General features: G+C 42.1%; 1 protein-coding gene across 4 annotated transcripts in view; it reads left to right on the top strand.

Moving 5' to 3' along the window:
* The window catches only part of WDR33 (WD repeat domain 33), a 106,748-nt gene that overhangs the window by 49,103 nt on the left and 33,125 nt on the right, over window positions 1-24,520 (top strand). The window contains exon 8 of one of the 4 annotated variants that reach the window (XM_073360151.2): window positions 901-14,741. The exons of the other annotated variants lie outside the window; for them this stretch is intronic. Within the exon in view, the coding sequence (XP_073216252.1) occupies window positions 901-917 (17 nt within the window). The 3' untranslated portion in view covers window positions 918-14,741. Of the gene's footprint in view, window positions 1-900; window positions 14,742-24,520 lie in introns of those variants that run through there. 4 annotated transcript variants of the gene reach the window in all.

Below are 24,520 nucleotides of genomic sequence, written 5' to 3' on the forward strand. Positions count from 1 at the left end.
CCCTCTCCACCTCCCATGGGAGATGGCGTAGGCCCCAGCTGTGCCCTCCCTGAATGTTCTTTGCGCCCCCCTACTGAGGTGCACCCCACAGTTTGAGGACCTCTGCTCTAGAGTGCAGGTGTTCTTGTGCGGCTGTTTGTTTACAGCCTCAGCTGGTTTTGGTACTGAGCTAGGATCTTGAAGTTCTGGAGGCTTTACTGGCTTGCTCTATAAAAATATATTTCCACTGCTCTTGTGACCCACCTTTGTAGCATTTTGGTTCAGAAGGTAAGCCAGAGAACACTCCTGTAGTTTTAATAAAATAATCAGTCCAGCCCTGTTGAATTGCTAGCCAATACAAATATTCTGCTAATTATCACAAAAATAAGGATCAACTTAGAATCATAGAACCATAGGGTTAGAAGAGGACTGCAAGGGTCATCTAGACTACCTCTCTGCCAAGATGTAGGATTTGTTTTGTCTAAACCATCCAAGACAGATGTCTGTATGGCCTCCTTTTGAAAACCTCCAGTGAAGGAGCTTCTAAACTTAAATTATATTTTAGGGAGACTGATTTGATTTTAAAACGATACATTCCGACTCTTGCTCACAGTGTCTCCTCTCAACACCCAGTTCACCTACCAATACAGAACAAGATTCTCTTAGTTCTTAAATGCTTTTGTTTTGTTTTTTTAATTGCTCATTTTTGTAGAAACTACTGTGTAAGCTACCCCAAAGTCTTATATTTTTTTCCTTTCAAAAATATTTTTATTTGAAACAGTCCTTTAATCCTCTTCCAGCAACACACAAGAGGGAAACACAGTGAGGGGACTGGAAAGTATGTTACCCTATATCCTGTATGTAAATTCTGCTCCCAAATACTGATAGCTGTTGTGATAATGATGTGGCTTTTGCTTCCAGATTACTGTTCCAGCTGAAGATCAAATTCATCATTCAAACAGATTTTCAGGAATGAGTTTGTTTTTAATCTTACACCTTTTGGAAACTTTCTATATAATTCAATTTTAAAGTGTCTGGAATTTTTTTGGAGGATTGACCTAGTTCCGGGGGAGTCTTTTCTGGAAACATTCTATAAACATTTTCTCTAGAATTGCTCTGTTTCTATAGACACTGTTCAGATGGCTGCTATATAGATTTTCACAGGCTCAGGGATTGACAATGGTAGATTATGTAGTACAGGAACTGAATAGCTGAAAAGCCTTCAATTCTATCATTCCATGTATCCTTATTATGCTGCACTATGTAAAATTTAAATAGTATCTACTTTGTTTATTTACACTTAGTTTAAAAACAAACAAAAAACCCACACAAAAGTATTATCCAATTGTCATTTAAGCTATATAATGATGGGCTTGCCCAGTGTTCCAGCAGATGTTTAATGCACAACTCATTGGAGCATAGTTACAGTAGAGCCTGATTCTTCGATCTTGGACTAGGAATTCTGTGGCATCTGCATGCTCTTGCTTTGTGGATGGAGAAAGTCCCTGCATTGCTCTGCAGAAATCTTTCCCAGAGCATTTCTAAATATGGGGGTGTTTGAAAATGAGAGGGAACTTCATGCAACCCTCTTTGCCTAGGCAACATCCTTTCAATCCTGTGCTGGGCCAAAGTGTTGATCTTTAGGCCAAATGTGGCTTACATTTGGATCTAGGATTGCCAGTTTTGGTTGGATGTATTCCTGGAGGTTTCATCACATGACCATCTTTAATTAAAGATTAATCTTTAATTCCTGGGGGGTTGGCAACCCTAATTGGATCTGTGTACAAAAAAGTTATTACACATGTCACTTAAGTATTATGATTGACCCTGTTTGGAAGACATGGCTATCCTTTTTAATAAATGTTTTGTTTTAATTATTCAGCATTAGTTTGGTAATTCATAGGAGGGAAAGTACTTTTTTATTTTAAAATTTAAGAACTAAAATTCCCAGAGTCTTTCAGTATGAAAACTATATGCTGTAATTGTTCTTGTTGAATTTATAATATATATTCACTTTTGGATCTTTAGCTTCTGTGTGATACATCCAGGCTACTTTATAGCATAAAATATTCATAAGCAGTTCGTTCCTTTTTGAGAAGTACAAGAAACCTCCAGGACACCCTTTCCTCCCACCCCCAGTAGTATAAAGATACTACTGATGATGACATGATCCCCAATCCTGTTGGGAAAAGTAGGTGAATAAATACAGCTTTTGGTATAAATTAACTATAAAAATCACATGAAGGTTACATATTTAAACAGGGTTAGAAATGGAAAGTTAAGATTCTCATGGTAACATTTAAAATTTACCCACACAGTATTCTGCAGAGGTGTTTAAATAATATTTGTATATATTTCTTCAAAAATGCCAACTTTAAAGGAATTCTACTTTTGGCTCTTGTGTTTCCAGCATGAGACAGGCTGGGAATTTGAGCTCTATGATTTTTATCCTTCTGAGTCGCTGATAACTGAGCAAATATCCATTTTCACCCCCGCCCCACCCTCTAACTTGCTGAAGAATTGGGGTTGACTCAGGTCCTTCTAGAACTTTCCTTATTAGATTTTTCTTGACGTAGGTCCGCTAAAGAGCTCTTTGTCAGAGCTATGCATCAGATCACCATTCATGCTCCATCTCTGCAGATTTTGCTTGGTTTGAACAGAAGTGTATCCTCAGCCCCAATAAAATTTAATATTTAAAAAAAATTGTTTGTGGTGTTTGGTCTAGTTGGCCCTGTCACACTGGTTCCATGGTATTTGTTTCCTGCCTTTTGTTTGGACTATCAATTTGGTAATCATATGTTTATGTGGTCAGTTGAACCAGTTTTTAATGGCCTATGCACAGTGGTTTTTATTTACATACATTTGATCCTTCATTTTAGCTTTGCAGGACATTCCCCTTTTGAGGTTTGCGCTAAACTTCTCTGAGATGCTTTGAATGCTTTAGCAGTTGGAACAGTATGAGTCTTGCTTTTCAAACTTTTAGCATTCCATATCTCATTATGTGACGTGACATATGAATTACTTCATTGACTACTTGGGTCAAAGCTTTCTTCATTGCTGCAGCATTTTATTTTACTTTTATAGCTCTTTCTCTTTCAAGTTTGTTGCCGTCTTTGTCTCTAGGAAGGAAGGAAGCTCAGCAAATTCGGGAAATGCGCATGTAGCATAAAGTGTCCATCATGGACAGGCATAAGTGCTGCATTGTGTTCTTAGAAGAGCATTATTTCCTGAGTGAGATGCTTGTATGGGCACCTCACCTAGAGCTGTTTGTTAAACAATGGCAGAAACATCTAAAGTGTCTCCTATAAGTGTCCACTAGAGCAGTCCTTGAAGATGGTCCAGAGTGCTTAGGCTTTCACTTTGAGGAGTTATCCTAAGGTGAGAGAGAAATGGTACTTAGTGTTGGCCTCTACCATCTATATAGACCCAGCGACTGTTCGGATCCATCAGCCCCACTAACCTGGCTGCTGTGAAGTGGGCTGTGATATTCAACAGCTTGAACTTGCCTCATTGTGTCAGGGTTTAAATATCTTAAGTCATGTTCCTGGTCTCCAACTTCTTGTTGAATGAAGCTACCAGAGTGCCATGTGCAGGAGGTGATAAGTTAAAACCAGCAATCTTTTGACGCACTACTTCACTTCAGGCAGCTTTGCATCAAAGCTTTCACATAGTCCACTTGTGCTCAGTAACAGGAAGTGATCTGGATGACCCTAGATGGCAACAGTGTATATTTGCATCAGTGCTTGAATCATTTCAAGTTCAACTGTCTTTGTTCAAAGATACTGGTATTGTCCTTGTCACTTAGGTCAGAGCTTTTGGTGCTGATGGAAGAATCTGAGTGTCTTAATCTATTTCGTACTTGGTGCCAATCTTGATATTTGATGTTGGCATTGAACCTACCCATGCCTGTGGTTTCAATGCAGTCAGTGTCAGTTACTGTGACAGCATTGACTTCTGGATCTCCCCCACCAGTGCACCTCTCAAAGCTTGTGTGGGATCAAGGGGGTTGACATTTTGATGTGCATTAGTTTCCACATATGAGTGTGGAAACTCATCAGACCAAGTGTATTTCTGCAGGAGATAAGTGGCCCTGCCTTAGAGATTCTAGCCTTTTGTTTCAGTTTCTCCAAGGTTTGGCTAACACTACTGGTTTTGATTTTGTTCATGTATCTTCAAGGGACAAAGCTGACAAGTACCTGGATCATTCATTCTCTATGAATAGAGGCACTGTGTGCATGAACCCTTTTCTGGATGGGCTGATATAGAAGGTGGGGAAAATGCCTAACAACTCTGCTCTTTCTTGAGCAAAAAAAAGACTGCACTTTGCTCAAGGACATAGCTAGTTACATCTTCTGCTGCCCAGTAAGAGCGTCTTGATTTAGGTGGCTGTGGCCAGAGGAAATATGCACTTTCCGTTCTGAGCTACTCTATTAATGTTCATTTGGACAGAATTTATGCAGACAGTATTTTATGTTGTGAATAGAGTTGGCTAAAGGATGACAATTCTGGTTTGCGACAGCTTTCAAAGTTCTGACTTTTTTCTTTCCAGTGTGAAATGAAATGAAAACCTTACAAATGTTTTTGCAAAATGGTTTTTGGGTTGAAAAGATCATGCTTTCAGTTTAGGTCGGTCTCTATCTTTCTCTCTCTCTCTCTAAATGGCTGGAGAGCCCACCCTGCATTCCGGAAATCTTCCTGTTAAAAACATTGAAATCTCCCTGAAATGTATGTATGAAACAGCATATTCTTCTTCGAGTGCTTGCACATGTTCATTCCAACTTATGTGTGCGAGCACGCTGAGCACAGCATTCGGAGATATTTCCCCTAGTGGTATCCGTCAGCTCTGGCATCCCCTCGTGTCGCACGCTCACAGCGCTGGTATAAAGGGCCCCCGCCAAGTCTCTGCTCCTCATTTCCTACTTACCGCCTGTGGCAGCTGTTGGAGCTCCCACCCCACCCCTCCCCACTTTATCTTGGCAAAGTGTGTTTGTGGTTTCCTAATTGAGAATTCTGTAAATAGTTTTTATGAGTTTACGTAGTGTGTTAAGTTTAGATAGTTTAGAGTAGTAACTAGGACTCCTCTCTGTGTCAGGAATGGGGGTCCATATCTCCTTGGTACTGGGGCATGCCTTGGTCGCCGGGGTTTAAGCAATGCTCTTCCTGTGCAAAGCCTATGCCAACCAGTGACCCGCACTTAAGTTGCCTTAAGTGAGGGGCACAGGAAAGATTCCTGCCAGTTCTGCCGCAATTTCAAGCCGCAGTCACAAAACTACCAGGCAGCAAGGCTAAAAGTCGTCCTCATGGAGGCAGCACCGAGGCCTGCCTTGGAGCCGAGGTCTGACTCAGCACTGAGTACATCCGCATCTGTACATACCGCACCGCCCGCCCCTAAGAGTTTGCAGCACCGCTCTTCCTCCCTCGTGCCCAGGAAGAGGCAGAGAAGACATTGGAAGACGACTAGTTCCCCAGCACCGAGGATGGACAAGCGGGCAGATAGGAATAGAGCGAGACCCATGCAGGGCCGCTCTCCCTCACCAGCGCCGCAGCAGCCTCCAGCATTGGCCATCAGCACCGCAAACACACAGGGGTGAGGCATTACCCCCCTTGTCCAGCACCGAACAGAAGACTGATATCATCGACCCAGAGGAACATGCTGCCGTTAAAGACTTGATGACTGCTGGTACCGAGGCCCCTTAAGACACCTGAAGCGGCACTGCCTGCGCCACCGAGCAGGTCCAAACCCACCACTTTCAGGCCATTCTCAAGACTGTCTTCTAGGGGAAAGCCTCCACTTATTACCTCACTGGAGATGTCCCCGCGGCACCGTTTCCCGGCACCAGGAGGATCAGCAAGGCCGTGGTCACCTTAATCATATAGCTCTTCCTCATCTTTGGGTTCAGATTTGGGGTCTGACATCTCAAGGCATTAGCACCATGATCACTCCCTGCACCCATCTCTGACATTGGGGGGGACCAGCATCATTCCAATGGCCCTTTTGGAACCCATGGGGGTTTCCCCTGGGCCATGGCACTAGTTCGAGGAGCTCCTAGTCGGCAATGTTGGAGACAAGGGCAATGCCAGGGAAGCACCAAGAGATTCCTGAGCCAAACCCTGCTGTTGACGCTGGACCCGGTACTGGTACTGAATCCGCAACACGTCACGGGACTGAAGCGGGTACTGGGGTCAGCAGTTGCAAGCTAGCCAGGAGGAGATTCCCCTGGATGCTGAGACAACAGCTCATACCGCCTCCTCCTCCACCTCACCAGAGGACAAAGTAATGCTTACAGGATCTTCTCCCCAGGATGACCTGAGAGCCCATCAGGACTTACCTAAGCGGGTGGCATCTAACTTGGGTCTCCAGGCAGAGGTCGTTAGGGAACCATCTGATGGCTTCCTGGACATTCTGACAGTCACAGCTCCAGTAAGGGTGGCCATCCCCTGCACAGCTCCATTGTGGGCCCAATAAAGATCCTCTGGCAAAACCCAGTATCCATCCCTCCCATGGCTAAGAGAACAGAGAGAAAGTATTTTGTGCTGGTCAAGGATGAGAGTTTTTATTTTTCCATCCCCTGCCTGGGTCTGTCGTCAAAGCGGCTGCTAACAAGGAGGACTGTCAAAGCAACACAGGGTCAACTCCAAAGCTAAAGGAGCCAATAAAGATGGACCTTATGGGGAGGAAAACTTATGCTACAGGAAGACTCCAACTGTGCATAGCGAGCCAGCAGGCATTGCTGGGTCACTATGACTATAACATGTGGGAAGAGATGGCCAAGTTTAAGGATAGGCTTCCCCAGGAGAACCAGCAGGAGTTCTCAGGCCTGGTGGAGGAGGGCAAGACAATTACCAGAGCCTCCTTACAGGCAGCACTTGACGCCATGGACTGAGCAGCCAGGTCTATGGCCACAGCAATCACTGTGCACAGGAGCTTGTGGCTGCAAGTGTCAGGGTTCCCACAAGAGGTCCAGCAAGCAGTGCAAGACCTACTATTCAAAGGGCCCTGGCTTTTTTTCGGGACAAACAGATGCTAGGCTCCTCGGTGTTAAGGACACCAAAGCAACTCTGAAATTCCTGGTGTTGCAGTCCCAGTCTCAGCCCAGGAGACCATATAGGCCTCAGCAGTTTGGCCGTTTCTATTCTCACCAGAGATGCAACCAGAGGAGACAAAGGAATAGAGGCTCTGGGCACAGGCCACATCCACCTTCCTCCTCGGTGGGGCCCTCTCAACAGGCCCCTTGTCATTCAGGTGACTCAAAGCATTCATTTTGATGGGTTTGTTGAGGACAGCATACCAATTCCACTCTCACGTGATCCAGTTTACCACTGTTTTTTCTAATTCTCTTTGCCACTTGCTTGAGACCTGGGAACAGGTCACCTCTGACCACTGGGTCTTAAACTCAGTGGTCAGATTCACTCTTCAGTTCACCTCCACCCCTCCCTCCCACCCCCTTTCCCCGTTCCTCTTCAGGGACCCTCCCCACAAGCTTCTGCTACAGCAGGAAGTTCAGTCCCATTTCAGTATGGGCGCTGTGGACGAGGTTCCACAATATCTAAAGGGAAGAGGGTTCTACTTCCGTTATTTTCTAATATCCAAGGCCAAGGGCAGTCTCAGGCCCATCCTAGACCTGCACCGCCTCAACTGATTTCTCAAGAAGTTAAGTTTCACATAGTCTCCTTGGGGTCCATTATCCTGTTTCTGGATCCAGGGGATTGGTATGCCGCCCTCGATTTAAAGGATGCATACTTTCATATATCAATTTTCCATGGCAACAGAAAATGTTTGAGATTCTTGGTGAACAAAGGGCACTGTCGATTTAAGGCCCTGCCGTTTGGCCTTTTGACAGCCCCAAGAGTCTTTACCGAATGTATGTCAGTGGTAGCGGCCTTTCTAAGAAGAGTCGTCCATGTATTCCTGTATCTCAATGACTGGCTAATCAAGGGCACGTCTCGAGAGCAAGTAAGATCGGACATTGCTCTCATCCAACCAACCTTCCAGTCATTGGGTCTTCTTATCAACAGGCAGAACTCAACATTAGTCCCCAATCAGAGGATAGAATTCATCGGGGTGGTCCTAGATTCCCAGCTGGCAAAAGTCCTCCTCCCAGATGATTGCTTCTGAGTAATCTAGGAGCTACTTTGCTAGGGCAGGCTCATTCCATCACGACGGTCAGGACCTGCTTGAGTCTTCTCAGCCACAGGGCGTCATACACATATGTAGTGTGTCTCACGAGGCTGAGATGTGGACCTTTCTAGGTCTGGTTGGCCACGACGTACTCTCCCTCCAGGCACCTCCTATACAGGTAGTTACATTGTCCTCTGCTCCCTATCATGGTGCCTAGACCGTTAGGTGGTCTGTGAAGGGATTCCTTTCACAAAGCCTCAACCATTGGCCCACGTGGTCTCTCATGCTTGAGTGCTGGGTTGGGAAGCCCACCTGGGGGCGCTCAAGACTCACAGGCCCTGATTCTTGGAGGAACTAGCTCTTCCCATCAATGTCAGAGAGCTCAGAGCATTCCTTGCATGCCAAGCATTTCTGCCCCATATTGCAAACACAACAACATCAGTCCTCACGGATAACACATCAGCCATATACTGTATCAACAGATAGGGTGGAGACTGTTCTTCCCCTCTGTGTCAGGAAGCGGTTCACCTATGGGAGTTCTGCATCACAAATTTGATTACAATCAAGGCTTCATTTCTACTAGGGGTGCAGAATCAGCTCGCGGACCACCTCAGCAGATCCTTCTGCACTCATCATGAGTGATCCCTGCATCTGGATGTCATAATAAGCGTCTTCCACAGGTGGGGCTTTCCCCACATCTCTTTGTCACATGTTCCAACAGAAAGAGCCAGCAGTTCTGCTCTCTGAGGGACCACAGCCCAGGCTCAATGACAGACGCGCTTCTGCTGAGCTGTTGTCGCCTGCTCTACACCTTTCCACCCATTCTGCTAGTGCACAAGGTGTTGACAAAAAGATCAAGCAGAACCGAGCTTGAGTCATCCTGATAGCACCAGCATGGCCCAGGCAACATTGGTACACCTCACTCGTTCGCCTCTCTTGTGAGACCCCAACTGAGCTTCTGCTGTACCCAGACCTAATCTCGCAGGACCACGGTTGGTTGCTCCACCCGAATCTCAGCTCTCTCCATCTGATGGCATGGTATCTTCGTTGCTGAATCCCGATGAGCATGCTTTGTTCACAGCAGGTCCGGAAAATTCTCTTGTGCAGCAGGAAGGCTTCCACGAGGTCAGTGCAAAGTGGAAACATTTTTCTCTCTGGTCATCTGGTTGTGGGGTTCTGTCAATGCAGTCTTCGATTCAACTCTTCTTGGACTACCTCCTATCTTTGAAAGAACAGGGCCTAGCCATTTCAACCATTTAGGTCCACCTGGCAGCCATCTTAGCATTCCACCATAAGGTCGATAATAGGTCAGTGTTCTCACATGAAATGGTAGTTTGTTCCTCAAAGGTCTGGAGAGGACATTCCCTGAAGTGAGGGAACCGCTTCCCCCATGGAATTTGAACCTTGTCCTCTCAAAACTGATGGGACTGCTATTTGAACCAGTGGCAATGTGGTCATTCCTGCACCGTTCGTGGAAAACAGCCTTTCTGATGGCAATTACTTTGGCTTGAAGGGTTTCTAAACTCTGAGTCCTTATGACAGAGCCACCCTATACAGTTTTCTTTAAGGACAAAGTACAGCTTCATCCACACCCTAAATTCCTTCAAAGGTTGTATTCCACTGCAATCAACCAATCTTTCTGCCAGTCTTTTACCCTAAACCTTATGCAACTAGGGAGGAGCAGCACCTACATTCCTTGAACATCCAATGGGCTCTGGCCTTTTATATTGAAAGGACCAGACCATTCCATAGATCACCACAGCTCTTTGTAGCAACAGCAGGCAGAATGAAAGGGCTTCCCATTTCTGCCCAGGAGATTTCGTCCTGGATCACTTCCTGCATACGAGCATGCTACGACATAGTGGCCGTTCCCCTTCCAACAAAACTTACTGTCCACTCTACAAGTGCCCAAGCCTCTTCAGTGGCCTTCGTTGCTCAAGTTCCAGTACAGGACATATGTGGAGCAGTGACCTGGTCATCAGTGCACACATTGTCCACACACTATATTATCACGCAGTAGGCTAGAGATGATGCCTGCTTTGGCTGAGCAGTTTTACAGGCGGCTTGTCCTTGAACTTTGAGCCCACCTCCGTTATTACTGCTTGCGAGTCACCTGAGTTGGAATGGACATGTGCAAGCACTCGAAGAAGAAAAACAGTTACTTACTTCTCTTAACTGTTCTTTGGGATGTATTGTGCATGTCCATTCCAAAACCCACCCACCGGCCTCACTCTGAGTGGTTGGTAAGGAGAAACTGAGGAGTAGAGGCTCAATAGGGCCCCTTATACCAGCGTTATGAGTGTGCAACACCAGAGGGCACTAGAGGTGAGCCGTCAGATACCCATAGGGGGAAAATGTCCCATGACTGAGCTCAGGGTGGTTGCACACCTATGTTGGAATGAACGTGTGCAACACAGCTCAAACAACAGTTACAAGAGGTAGGTAACTGCTTTTAATAGGAAAAAGTATTTTAGTCAAAAACCCTCCAAACAGCTCTAGCTGTGAACTTCCAGGCTTCCATGAGTAAAGATGGGGTAGAGCTGTGGAGAAAAGGAACACCATGGAAGACTCTTCAGAAAATGCCAGGAGATATGAAAGATCATACATGAAGGCATTGAACAGGCCCAGCATCTGATCTAGGTGGCTTCTAATAGAGGGCACCCACAGTTGCGAGTCCAGTGCCCTTGACACAGATGTCTAGAGGTAAACATGGTGGCTGTAGGCATTTGGCTCATATGGAAGTACAGCATAAATTTGTAACTATATATCAGTGGTAGCTCTCACCTGGAATACTGTGTTCAATTCTGGTGACCATATCTAAAAATAAATAAAGCAGAAAAGGATGGAATTCAGAAATAAGTGGTGGTAATGATCAAAGATATGGAAAAACTTCTGTACAAAGAATGAAAAGATTACAAGTGTTTAGTGTAGACTAGAGGAGATAAAAAAGGGAGCATGATAAATAAACAAAGTAACAAATAGTGTAAAGGAGTTAGATTGGGCACCTCTAATTAAATTTTTCCGTAATACAAGAGCAAGGGGACATGAAGTGAAATTGAAAGACAGAAAATTTAAAACTTACAGGAATACTCATAATTTATTTGAGTCAGTGGGTTCCACAGTCTGTCATTGGGGCTAAGAATTCAGCAGGATTTTAAAAAAATCTACCAAGTTCGGAAGGGAATAAAACCCTAATGCTTCAGTACATGACCCAACCTTTAACAGTAGGGAGTACAAAGAAACTTTCCCTATGTAGAGATTATTCAGTAATTGTCCCCTTTTGGGGCTTTCGTGCACCTTCCTCTGAAGCATCTGGTATTTGCCGTTGTAAGAAACAGAATACTGGACTAGATCAGTCACTGTTCTGATCTGGTTAATTCTTGTATATCTACAATACACTGAAGACAATCTTTCTATATTAACTATATCAGGTCGGGAGAAGGACCTTGGCATCACTTTGTGACCAGCTTGATGAAGAGCTCTGCTCAATGCACAGCTGCAATTTAAAAAAAAAAAACGAATACACACAAAATGCATAAGGAATGGGATGGAGAATAACTCAGCAAATGCCATATATATATCCATGGTTTGCCCACACTGAATGCAGTACTGGATCACTCTATCTCAAACGGAAGTTGTAGGATTAGGTAGAGGGAGTTCTGAAACAAGTAACAAGAATTATTGGGCATAGAATAGCTCTCATTTGAAGAGAAATTGGAATTGTTCTCTTTAGAGAAGAGACAAATAAGAGGGACCATGTTAAAAGTATAGAAAAGTTGGAGTCAGAGCTTCTTATCTCCTTGTTTTGTGTCACAAAACAAGAATAAACTTGGTTCAGTTGAAGGGAAAAAATAAAAACTAAAGAAGAGAAATTCTTTTTCCACAACACAGAACATAATTAGACTTGAAGTCATTGCCATTAGATATTGCTGAAGCCAAGAACCCAGACTAACACAGCTGCTACTCTGAAACCTTTTAACAATTGAACATTTTGTAATAAAATCCAGAGTTGCTAAAGTAAATAGTTGCTTATTGCATCTCTGGCTGCTCTGATCTAATAGCCAACTTTGGGTCTTTTTCAGCTCAAGATGTACACTTGGCAACCCCATAGTTATCACTGCATATCTTTACAAAGCATGATTACTTAGCCTATTAGTAGAAACCCATTTCCAAAGTAGGGAGTTCCAGAACTTTTCCAGATATCAAGTTTTATTCTTGTTTAGAATATCTCATATAATTTTGCCAGTTCTTTTAAAAATTGCTTTTTGCTGGAGGACACACCTTTATGAGGTCGAGATAGAATAACCTTGTATCTTATTTCTGGAAGCATGATCTATTTTGTGTATGTGTATTATATATAATGTGACATACATAATTATATCTGAGGTTTTATTTGCATGAGTTTGAGTTGGCTGCATGGCTCACTCATGACTAGTTAGTAAAGCTATGAGTGAGTTAAGAAGACCATCCAAAATAAGTGTTGATAAAACTTTACTGTCAAATAATATATTTTGTGTATATTATATGTTACAGGTGGAAAAAAAATTTTAAACCAATGTTTGAGAGATTTTAAAAGTTTATTGGGGCTATTATTTTGTGTCTCCACCTGTAAAGCCTTGGTATCTTAGTCACCATGAGTTCTTCTGTACAAGACTCTAGAGAGAGCCATAAAAACCTCCAAAATGGACTGTAATGGGTTTTTTTCTGTATTAAATTGTCACAAATATAAAGTGTAATATCCTCTCCATAGCTAGAAGAAAGTGCTGGATTCCTGTTGGAGAGGGGGGTATTCCTCCCTTAGCAAGTATATAAACCTACCGTTTCTACTCCTGTAGGACCTTATTTTGATATGTTCCTCCAACTTTTGAGGCCTGGCCTATGCTTGAACGTTTTATTGTAACTGATTCAGTTGGGGTGTGTTTGTTTTTATCTAAAATAATTGTACAACCCCAAGTGTGGATGCAGTTATACTGATATAAAAGTGACTTAGGTCTTCTGCCTTCCTATATGGGAATAGCTTTGTAAGTATAAAGAACCTTTATATTGATATAACTGCATCCACACTAAGGCCTAGGCCAGGTCTGTGCTAGGATTCCTCTGCTGGTATACCTATTCCAGTATACTATACTGGTAAAGCATGCCTTGTGCAATTAAAGCTTATACTGGCAAAAGTGCAGTTTTGCTGGTATAACTGTGTCTAGGGACTTCAACATAGCTGTGCTGGCAGGTTAGAGATCATGCCTGTTTCATGCCCTTGACTGACAGCTGTGCCAGCAGAAGTCTTTAGTCTACACTTGAACGTTTTACTAGTATAACTATTTCAGTTAGGGGTGCGGTGGTGGGTGTTTGGTTTTTGTGTTGTTTTTTTAAACCAAAATAGTTATACCGCTAAAAAGCCCGAGTGTGGACACAGCTATTCCAATGTAAAGGTGACTTACGACCATATAATTATTCTCCTGCCAATATGGGAATAGCTGTGCTTGCATAACTGCATCAACTCTAGAGGGTTGTACAGCTTTAACTACATCTGCGTAGTTAAAGTAGTACAACTTTCTAGTGTAGACAAGGCCTTCAGGGGTGTTGGGAATCCTATATGTTCTCTTCAGTGATGAGGAAATTACTTGTTGTGATTCTTCATACCTATGAAGAATCACTTTTTCCAGTAATTAATCATACAGGATTAATACTCATCGACCCATTTCCCTTACAATTTGGGGGTATGTTTTTAATTATTATTTTGAGATGCTTGTATATTACATATCTGGAAAATGTTAACTTTTTCCCTGTTTTTATAATCTGCCTTTTAATGGAGCTTTTGTTCCTGATGTAATTCAGGACCTGACTGGAAGGTTCTAGAAGAAGCTGAGGCACTGGTGATTGGTCAGTATGAGGGTGCCAAAGCCCTCTTGACTGCCAGTGCCTCATAATGCCAATAAACCTTAAAGCAAGAGGCATTCTTGGCCTCTGTTGCTCTGTCAGCTTCAGACAGGAGAATTGCTTTTCTGTGTAATAGTTTCAAAAAAGAATGATAGATAAGTAACTTTCTCTTGTGTGTAATGGACATATGACTTTTACACTGTGAACCCTGTCTTTTGAGTGCTAAGTATTTAACTGTGTTTTTTTACATTTAATTTCTGTAGCTTAAAAACCAGCTTTGTCTTCTACATTAGATCTGTTTTGAACAGTGGTTCTCAACCAGGGGTATGTGTACCCCTGGGGATACGCATAGGTCTTCTAGGGGGTCTGTCAACTCATCCCATTTCCCTAGTTTTACAACAGGCTCTAGAGCCCTGCAGCAGGACTGGGATCCTGTGGGTCCTACAGGACCCACTGCCACAACAGCGGGAGAGGGATAAAAATTCAACAAACCATGCTAGAGCAGGTGAGAGTGGATATTGGGGAGGGGCGGGGAAACAGGATTTTTAAAATAGTCTTCCTGTGCCACAAACAACATGAATGCCCCCGCCAAAAGCCACTGCTCTCCAGCTCTGAAGGCAGCACAGAAGTAAGGATGGCACATTATGGTATCGCCACCCTTTCTTCTGTGGTGCTGCTGAGAGCAGCGTTGCCTTCAGAGCTGGGCAGCTGGAGAGTTTTTAAGTGAGGTGAAACTTTGGTATGCAAGGCAAATCGGAATTCTGAATCATAGAATATCAAGGTTGGAAGGGACCTCAGGAGGTCATCTAGTCCAACCCCCTGCTCAAAGCAGGACCAATTTTTGCCCCAGATCCCTCAAATGGCCCCCTCAAGGATTGAACTCACAACTCTGGGTTTAGCAGGCCAATGCTCAAACCACTGAGCTATTCCTCCCCCCCCTCCCCCCCCCCAAGGGGTACAATAGTCTGGAAAGTTTGAAACCCATTGCTTTAGAAGACTGGAGTGGGGTGATGACATCCAAATAGGCTATAACTTAATGCAGCTTTTCCAAAGCTCAACTGAGAGGTGAGGAAAAGGTGAGAAAAATGCACTAAGGGTTCAGTGTTTTTGCTGTCTCCTATCTCTGATCAACCCACCAAAAGTTATTGTAAATATTAAGTCTTGAGTTCCCTGATTTTTGCTAAAGTGAAAAATGCTTTAAAAGTTTAAAGCTATCTTTATACATTGTAAGGAGCTGTAGATGGCTCACAGATTTGTTTAAAATGTTGCACAGTTTGGATTGTCCTATGTGTTTGGCTAAGACGGTGGCTTTCAAATGTTTTCATACCAAGACCCCCTCTGCTGAGGTAATAGAACCTCCCATTTAAGAGTATGGAAGGATCATAGCCCCCTTACGCTTGTTTGTGACCTTTTGTGTTGAGAACCCATATACAAGACATTCACAATCTTTGTCCTTCATGTTTTCCCATCAGTGGCAGTAGTCGTCTCTCTGGGATACCACATCATGAGGATATAAAGAGGACAACAATCTGCTAAAACCTTAGCATGCTCATAAATTTTTTCAATTCTCTATAGCTTTTTTTTAAACCAAATAAGGATCGTTTTTATGCCCAGTTTAGAAGGCTTTTCTTGCTCTTTGAATTATTGGTGTAAAAAAACCCTCAACATTCTGGATGTTTTTTCACTCCAGAAAACAGCTGAAGGGATTTTCCCTCAAACTTTCTGCAGGGGAAATATCTGTCTTTTGGCTGAGGCCAAACAAAGGAATTTCAGTCCATGGGTGAATTTCTCAGGGAGTTTGTAAGCATCTGAAAATAGGACTTTATAATTAAAGTCCTGATCTATACTTAGCTATACTTTTTTTCATATTATAAGCTGTTTTTCCTTCCGTAAATGACAAAGTAACTTCATGTTTAAATGTAAGTCTTTATAGGAGATCCCCACAGTTGGAGACTAAAAGGTTCCCAGGTATGTCTTCACCTATGAAAACATATATTAAAATGGAGTAATGGGTCCTGATAGACAGAGAGCAAGTCTTCTCCTCCGGACTAGTGAAAACAGAAGATTTCTAAGTCATTGGATACCTTCAAAACAACATGCATACTGGGGAACTAAAAAAAGCCCATAAAGAGTTGTCATTCTTGCTTCCCCTCATGCATTATACCACGGATACTCTAAAATGTGTAGAAGCCCTTACCTGATTTTAAATGGTCTATTTCCAAAGGTTGATATTGTTGTGGGAACCTTTAACATTTGAATTTTCTGACCTTTGTGTTTAAATTAACATCACTGTTCCTTTAACTTTGTTCTTGCATTTTATTTTAGGAGCAAAGAAATGTGCTAGTGCATTTAACTACTCTAATTACTTACAAAGGTACATTTGAACATGCAACCTAAGGAGCAAACATTCAAATGATCACAGCAGGAACTTGTGTTTTGATTCTTTTTATGCTAACCATATCAATGTCTGAAGGAAATACACACTTCCGCCAGACCCTGGAGATCAGGGGGTGCTTGGGTAAGAGATTGGGAAGATCTTGATGGAGTTCTTGGTAGAGGGGTAATGCACTCGTGGATTATTTTAACATACAATCATTTGATTTGAATATGATCTAATCAAAGCATGCATCTAAAGCAGTGGTTCTCAACTCTGGTCCACCGCTTGTTCAGGGAAAGCCCCTGGCACGCTGGGCCGGTTTGTTTACCTGCTGCGTCTGCAAGTTCAGCCGATCGCGGCTCCACTGGCTGCGGTTCGCTGCTCCAGGACACTGGGGGCTGCGGGAAGGGCGGCTAGCACATCTCTCGGCCTGCGTCACTTTCTGCAGCCCCCATTGGCCTGGAGTGGCGAACTGCAGCCAGTGGGAGCCATGATCGGCCAAACCTGCAGACGCAGCAGGGAAACAAACCGGCCCGGCCCACCAGGGGCTTTCCCTGAACAAGCGGTGGACCAGAGTTGAGAACCACTGATCTGAAGTGTGGAAGAGTCTCTTGTACTCCTCAGAACATGCAAAATTTTACATAAACAGGATGGGAAGGTCTAGTGGAAAGACTACCATATCTGCTAAGCTCCCTCTGAGAGCACCATAACAATAGAAGGATGTGTGTTAGCCATTGAGCCTTTATATTGGCATTGGAAACACCCAGCAGATTTGATGGTCATCTTATTGACCCCTCTCCCCCCACCTACTTTCAAATTGTAGAATCCTGAAATTGCATGCTGTGGCAATGCCCCAGAGCATGCACAATTTGAATAGAATGTGACATAGTTACGTGTTCATACAAACAATCCTCCCCATACACTGGGTAGTCCCCTTCCTCCCTATCCTTATTTCCTTCTAAGTTTAGATGGACCAGTCTGGCTTTGCCCAGCTGGTTTATACTGTTATTGAACATGTACTCCTAGATCATGGGTTCTCAACTTGTGTGACACACAACTCCCAGAGGTGTGACAAGCAGGTCCAGAGCTAACACCCTCACTTTCTTTATGGCTAGACAGAATCATAGAATATCAGAGTTGGAAGGGACCTCAGGAGGTCATCTAGTCCAACCCCCTGCTAAAGCAGTACCAATCCCCAAATGAATCATCCCAGCCAGGGCTTGGTCAAGCCTGACCTTCCTTAGAGGTTTTTAAGGAGATTCCACCACCTCTCTAGGTAACCCGCTCCAGTGCTTCACCACCCTCCTAGTGAAAAAGGTTTTCCTAATATGCAAACTAAACCTCACCCACTGCAACTTGAGACCATTATTCCTTGTTCTGTCATCTGCTACCACTGAGAACAGCCTAGATCCATTCTCTTTGGAACCCCCTTTCAGGTAGTTGAAAACAGCTATCAAATCCCCCCTCATTCTTCTTTTCTGCAGACTAAATAATCCCAGTTCCCTCAGCCTTTCCTCATAAGTCATGTGCTCCAGCCAACTAATAATTTTTGTTGCCCTCCGCTGGACCCTTTCCAATTTTTCCACATCCTTCTTGTAGTGTGGTGCCTCAAACTGGACACAGTACACTAGATGAGGGCTCACCAGTGCTGAACAGAGGGGAATGATCACGTCCCTCAATCTGCTGCCAGTGCCCCTACTTATACAGCCCAAAATGCCATTAGCCTTCTTGGCAAGGGTGGGGGACATACCAAACCTTTTTTCTTCTGTTATATACTTCCTTCCCAACTTTCATTCTATTTTCCTTACCTAATGGGCCTGGCTCCTTACTTCAAAGAATAGTAAAAGCCTACCAACAATAGTTAGGGTGCAGAATGCAGCTTCATCTTGAAGATGTTGATTCCTTATGACTTTAGATGGGGAGGCTGGGACAGAACTAATTGAGTTTCTTTGTGGCCCTTGAGGCTGGCTTTGCACTAGCTGTAAAGTCTCTACAGAACTCTGTCCCCTCTCACTTGAAGATCAGTGGAACATCCAACAAGTTATAACACTTAATTATTTTGGGCTGAGGGTTGTCTAAACTGTTTGTTCATCATAAAATCATAAGGGTTTTTTAACCCCTGTTTTGAAATAAGTTTTATTGGCCAAATGAATAATTTTGTCCTCCCAATAGAATACAAACAGCAGTATTTGTAATGAATAACTTATATATACAATGCCTTCTTGCTGTAAGATTTTTTTTTGTACTGTCAGGGTGCAGAGAATTGCTATTAACAGTAATATTTGTTACATACACACTTTGCAGAGAGGAGACTTCTTGCATATTTTTAAACAAAAATGGTAAGGTAACTGATTTGAAAATAAGCAATTTTTCCTTGATTTTTAAATTTTATCAAGAGAATTTAATGTGTATAGTGCCAAATTGTTAGCCTTAGAAATGGAAATGCTTTATTGGGGAGAAGCAACATAATCAATACAAATTTTCTTTCACCACCGTGACTATGCTCTTCAGTGCTGACCTAGAAGGGGAAGGGAACATACATAGGAATGAAAAGATAGTTCAGGCTTCATGCCAAGGTAGTCCATGGTGCTTTGTTGATAATCCCAGCAGTGGCGCCAGTTCTTGCAGCAAACTACATGCTAGTGACTCTGCTGGGACAACCAATTCACATATTTTTAAATGAGCAGATATCCGATAGTAACTACTTCTGGTCACCACCAATCTGAACCAGTGGCCTCTAGTGATGAAAGGCCATGTATATCTCATTACCAGTCTCTTAAACAGACCACCCCTCTTGCAATTTTTTTTCTTGCTTATCTCTTTTCCAGGAGCCATTCACCATAAAACTGTATGTTAGATAATTCACTTTATCTTAAAAAAAAAAAAATTCTCTACATTTTTAATGTTTGCATACACTGCATAACCTTGATTCTGCATGGGATAAAGCAGGAGTAAATTCCAGTGTGTTGCCTGTGCTTGCAAGGTGCATAGCCGTTATCCATGATGCACAATACTGCAGAAACTGTGTAGTAACACTTAAAATCCGTTGTGTTCTCTTGCACAGTCTTGCTAATGTAGAGGCACAGTCAGGCTTTAGGATGTACTATCTCTGGAGAAACTAGGGTATTGATGGAGCATATACATGACCATGCTGCCCAGTCGCCTATAGAGAGGGACTGTTACTTTGAAAATTAAATATTTCTCAGCCTTATTATATAACCTTAAACCTTGGTCTTGTGTGTATTGATATTCTCTATGACACAAGTCAGTGCCATTTGTAGCACAGCCCACTCACATCAGATAAATAATTATTATGTAATGGGAATTCCATAAGTAGTCCATGGGCATGGAATAATCTCATGAAGGTGTATTTTGTGTATGAAAGCAATAACTATTTTAACTGACACTTTAAAATAAAAGATTTTGAAAGGGGTCTATAAATATCAAGGTTTTGGGGTTTATTTTTTTAAAGGTTACAATACCCCAGTTACAGGATAGCCTCTGTGAATCAAAATATTTAGAAAATTAAAATGTAAACTTGAAGCTATAATATTTATATATTAATATTAATATTGTAATATTTTTGAGTTGGGTGGCAAATGATTTTTCAGCTCCTCTCGTGATTTGCCCGAGGAACAGAGGCACATATTTATGATTTTCCTGCTACCATCTTGCTAAACACAGGTGCTGTTACTTTCTTCCATGAGTCAATCTTTTTCTGGTCATACTTTAATTTGGGTTAGAATGAGCATCCATAATTATATTAGTCTTCAGAAGTGGGAATGATGCTCAGTGGCCTTTTCCTCCGTTCATAGAATCATACATTAGCTTTTTGATTTTTCAGAATAACACTGAAGGACAGATTCCTACAAGAGAAAAACATAACAATTTTCTCTGCCTAGAGTTAGTGCATCTTTTCTGCAATCTTTAGATGACCTGTATCTGTAAAGTGTTTTCATCTGAAGCAGATTTCAGGTCTGCAGCTTTAGTTTCAAGACAGGACTTTTTCCCCAGTCAATTTTTATTTATGTACCCCTGCATCCTTATTTTAGTTACTTATTTTCCTATTTGTGGATATACAATCCCTCAAATATTAGGGATTGTCTTTTTTAGCTACTCTATCTAATTCCCTTAAAAAAATTTCAGCACAGTTTCAGTTCATTGTCAGCACATTGTCATGACTATGGATTTCTGAGATGGGAATCCTTTTTAAATCTATTTTTATGTTCTTGATGCACGACTAATACTTTTCACAGTGGAGAAAAAATTGAATATTCCCCCATGTCCCTCAAGTAACTTCTTGCTGCATCACCTCAGCACAGTGAATGTTAGTGCTTTGTCATATTTTTTATGTGATCATGCTAATTTATATAGCGATTCATGATTACAAAGAAGTAAAATACAGAATTCAATGAATACAAGTTTGCCATACCAAGCAAGTTTGTTACAAAGCTGCCTCAGGTCAGCTAGGTATTTTTGTAGTTCGTTAGTTTTTCCTTATTCAGTCTTTTATCTTGAGAAAATTTGTGATGAAATTAATTATGTAACAACTGTAGGGTGGGATAAGCTTAAGCAGATGTTCAGTAATCTACACATTGGAGAAGTTACTAATACGTTCACACTATGCTGCTCTACTTAAGTGGTATACTGTCCAAGGAACTTAACTTGCCTGATAGGCTCACCTGGATTACTGTTTTAAATTAAACTAACTATCCTCAGATCTTGAAGGTGGTGCACTGGTGCATGAGGCCACTGTTTCAAAACTAGATTAAATATGACCGTGGGATGTTGCGGGAGGTAACAGGCAACAGAGATGTAGGACTACATGTTAAGTTATAGTGTTGGTGGGTGGCATGGAACACATCATGTTCTTTTACATTATAAAAAATTGTAAGGATCTATATTTTAAAAGGGCATTAAAGGGTTAGCATAGTAGGGTAGTTCGTTTGGTTTATGAATGAAATGACATAAAACATCAGTTCTTCTTGCAGGAAAAAGTTCTTGTAATCGTGGTCTTCAGAGAAGTGGCTATATAGGAGGAAAATGGTTCTCTAAGAAGAACTGATAGGAGAAATGAGGACCCTGAGTAGTTACAGGCATGGTAGAATTCTCTTTCAGGGGCCTAAGCCAGCATTATACACTCAAAGCTGCCGTTGACTCTTTTTTGGTTAACAAGGGAAGGATTAGGCTCCAGGGTATGTAACAGAACACCACAATCAAAGACAATAATAAACTGCTCCAGCCCCCCATCCCCACCCCAAAAAAAGCTGTAATTTCCTGTGATAGCTATAGTTTTTTTGGTTGGTTTGGGTTTTTGTATTGGCCTAATGGTTCACATGCTCTTGTGTCTTAGTACCAGGGGTAAAATCAGAGTTTGAGTGCAACCTGGGGATTTCTGCTCCTTGGTTGGCAAGTGTTAGGAGCATTGTCAACATGCTGAGGGCCCTCTTCTGATTTTTCACACATTTTTTGAGTAGTTCAATGTACCTTACCGGGGAGTGTCTCCTCTTCTCCATGACCTTAGCTCTATCCGTTTTGTATGTCTGGTACTAATGCACTTCATTAAGAGTACCAGATTCTCTGAAGGTGTGTTTTTGTTTTGTTTTTCTAAATTTTTTAAATATGCTTTCTAGATTCAGGAATCTGCTTTTGAGTATAATAACTAAACGTTTTTGGTGGGAACATATTCCTATGACTCCACAACAGAAGTTTACTCTCTCAACAGACTTTAACTGCAGCAACTTCTCTTTCAAATGTTAGAAGGTATCATTCTGGTGATATATCTAGGCATATGTAATGACATCCAGGATTTTTGCCAGGCATTTCCTATATGACAATGTGATTAAAACCCATTTTCTACCTCTAGGCATAAATCTTTCATACATGTTGTAATTTAAATTCTAATTCTGATCCCTGCAAACAAGCAGCAGATGCAGAGCCAGAACTGGAATGGACTCTCAGGATACTTTCATGAAAACCTCCATGCTATCAGCTCTCCAAAAATCACTACATACTACACAATCATGTGATACCATAGCGTGCAGTAACTATACCAATATACGTTCAAAAACAGCGTCTGTGTTCAAGTACAGACTGAGTCATGGAGAGAAACTATACATTTCAATATTTCTGTTCCAAAATACTTGGGCCTGGGCTACGCTGGGGGGTCAGGGGGTGGTGGTTTTGAACTAAGATTTGAACTTCAGCTATTTGCGTAGCTGAAGTCGGAGTATCTTAGTTCGACTTACCTGGCTGTCCTCATGGCAATGAGTTGACTGTGGTGGCTCTCCCATCGACTCCGCTTACTCCTCCTGCTGAGGTGGAGTACAGGCGTTGATTTGGGGATTGATTTATCGCGTCTAGATGAGACGTGATAAATCAGTCCCCGATAGATCGATCACTACCCGCTGATCTGATGGGTAGTGAAGACATACCCTTTATGTCCTACATTTTGCCATTTTAATGTCTTTAAATCAATAAACCAAACCAAACACACACACCCACCCACCCAACACTCCACACCACCACCTTCTGTTAAACATAGAATAATTTTGTTATAAACATTCAATATATCCCTCCCCATTATGCTGTTGTACAACGTATTTAATTATTTTTATACCATCTCTGGCAGATAAATACATATAATAAACTTCAATATCCGTTGCAATGGTTGCCCCAAACTCTGTTCTTTATAACTTATTCCACTGCTTAATTTTTCTTAGGAGAATGAGTATTGCCCCTGAGGCATTTTAAGCCAATACTACTTATTCTAGCCACATTGGATAGTGAGAATAATGTGCCACCTTTTTCAACCATCTGCTTATCTCCATGATTCTGTTTCTTATTTAATTTGGTAAACACTGAAGGCAAACTATCATGATTAGGTAATCTCAACAATAATTTCCTTTATATTTTGGCTCAGATCTCCAGTGCTTTTTAATGAGCCACTTGTTGTCTGAGTCATTATGGCTGAGGTTGATAGTGGACATGGGTCCTTTTCTGCAGTCTGTGATAGCCAAACTGCATTACTTTGATTTTTGCTTCTTCCCCTTACCTTACTGTGAAGGATGAATGTTCATGCAATGTTTATTCTAAAAGAAACGACTGTTGTGATTTTTCCCTCCTTAAACTCATCTTTTTGAACTTACCATTTCAATGGAATTGTTTAGACAGAAAGCACAATGTATATTGGCTGTCAAAGAAAATGTTTTTTGCAGTTTCTTGGTCGGGAAGAAGGGAATCTGTGTCTGAATAACAATTGGCTTCATCTTAGTCAGTAATGACAAACTAGACTGATGGGACTGATTCCTCTTTCCACTTTGAACAGGTAGACAGGCCATTCATTTCAAAACTTTTCTTCCCTGATGAGAGAAGATCCCACGTGCTTTTTAGTGTGAATGTTCCAGTCTAATTCTTACTTATCTATCTGAATTATTTTACTAAAAATTTAGTGAGAAAAAAAAATCAAAGAATAAGAATTATATACATTTGACTATGTGAAACCCAAAGGACGAAGGGTCCAGCAATATTAGGTCAAGGAGGACTACAGATTGTCAATGTGATGAGCACAAACTCTATGTGATTAGGGGTACATACCCTTTTTTGGGTCCTTCATTCTAGACCTGTGGCCTACATGGATCAGCACTCATGACAAATATGGACGAAAAAAAGGGAATACTTGAACTACTGGACAACTGTGCTAAGGAGTTAATGTCCAAAGGCCGCTGCAGCTGTTATGTATAAGCTGTAGTTCTTAGAAAATTATATAATCACCTCCATGTTGCAGTGTAGCAGATGTCTGCTACAGTAGCTATTTCCCGTCTGGCCCAGTAGCTATGGTACTGTATGTGTCTTCAGACCTGAAGGGGTTAGCCTGGATCCACTGAGCAATGGGAGAACTAGAAGCCTGCCCCTCTGCACTGTTAGGTTGTATTCTCTATAACACCTAAGAACATCTAGCCTGTGGAGAGCTTAACTTAAGCTTAACTGAGGATGATGATGGAGGGAGGATAAATTCCTTGGATGTTACAGAAGTGGAAGATTTCTTTTTGGGAGAATCGGGGAATTGTCTAGAGGAGTGCCTTGATCTTCTGGATGATGAAAGGTGACTATCAAGCAGGGATCAAAGTTCTCCAGTCCTAGCAAATGCAGTAACTACCAGGAAGGCC

This window comes from Lepidochelys kempii, chromosome 9, assembly GCF_965140285.1.
Source record: "Lepidochelys kempii isolate rLepKem1 chromosome 9, rLepKem1.hap1, whole genome shotgun sequence".
Classification (NCBI taxonomy): domain Eukaryota; kingdom Metazoa; phylum Chordata; order Testudines; family Cheloniidae; genus Lepidochelys; species Lepidochelys kempii.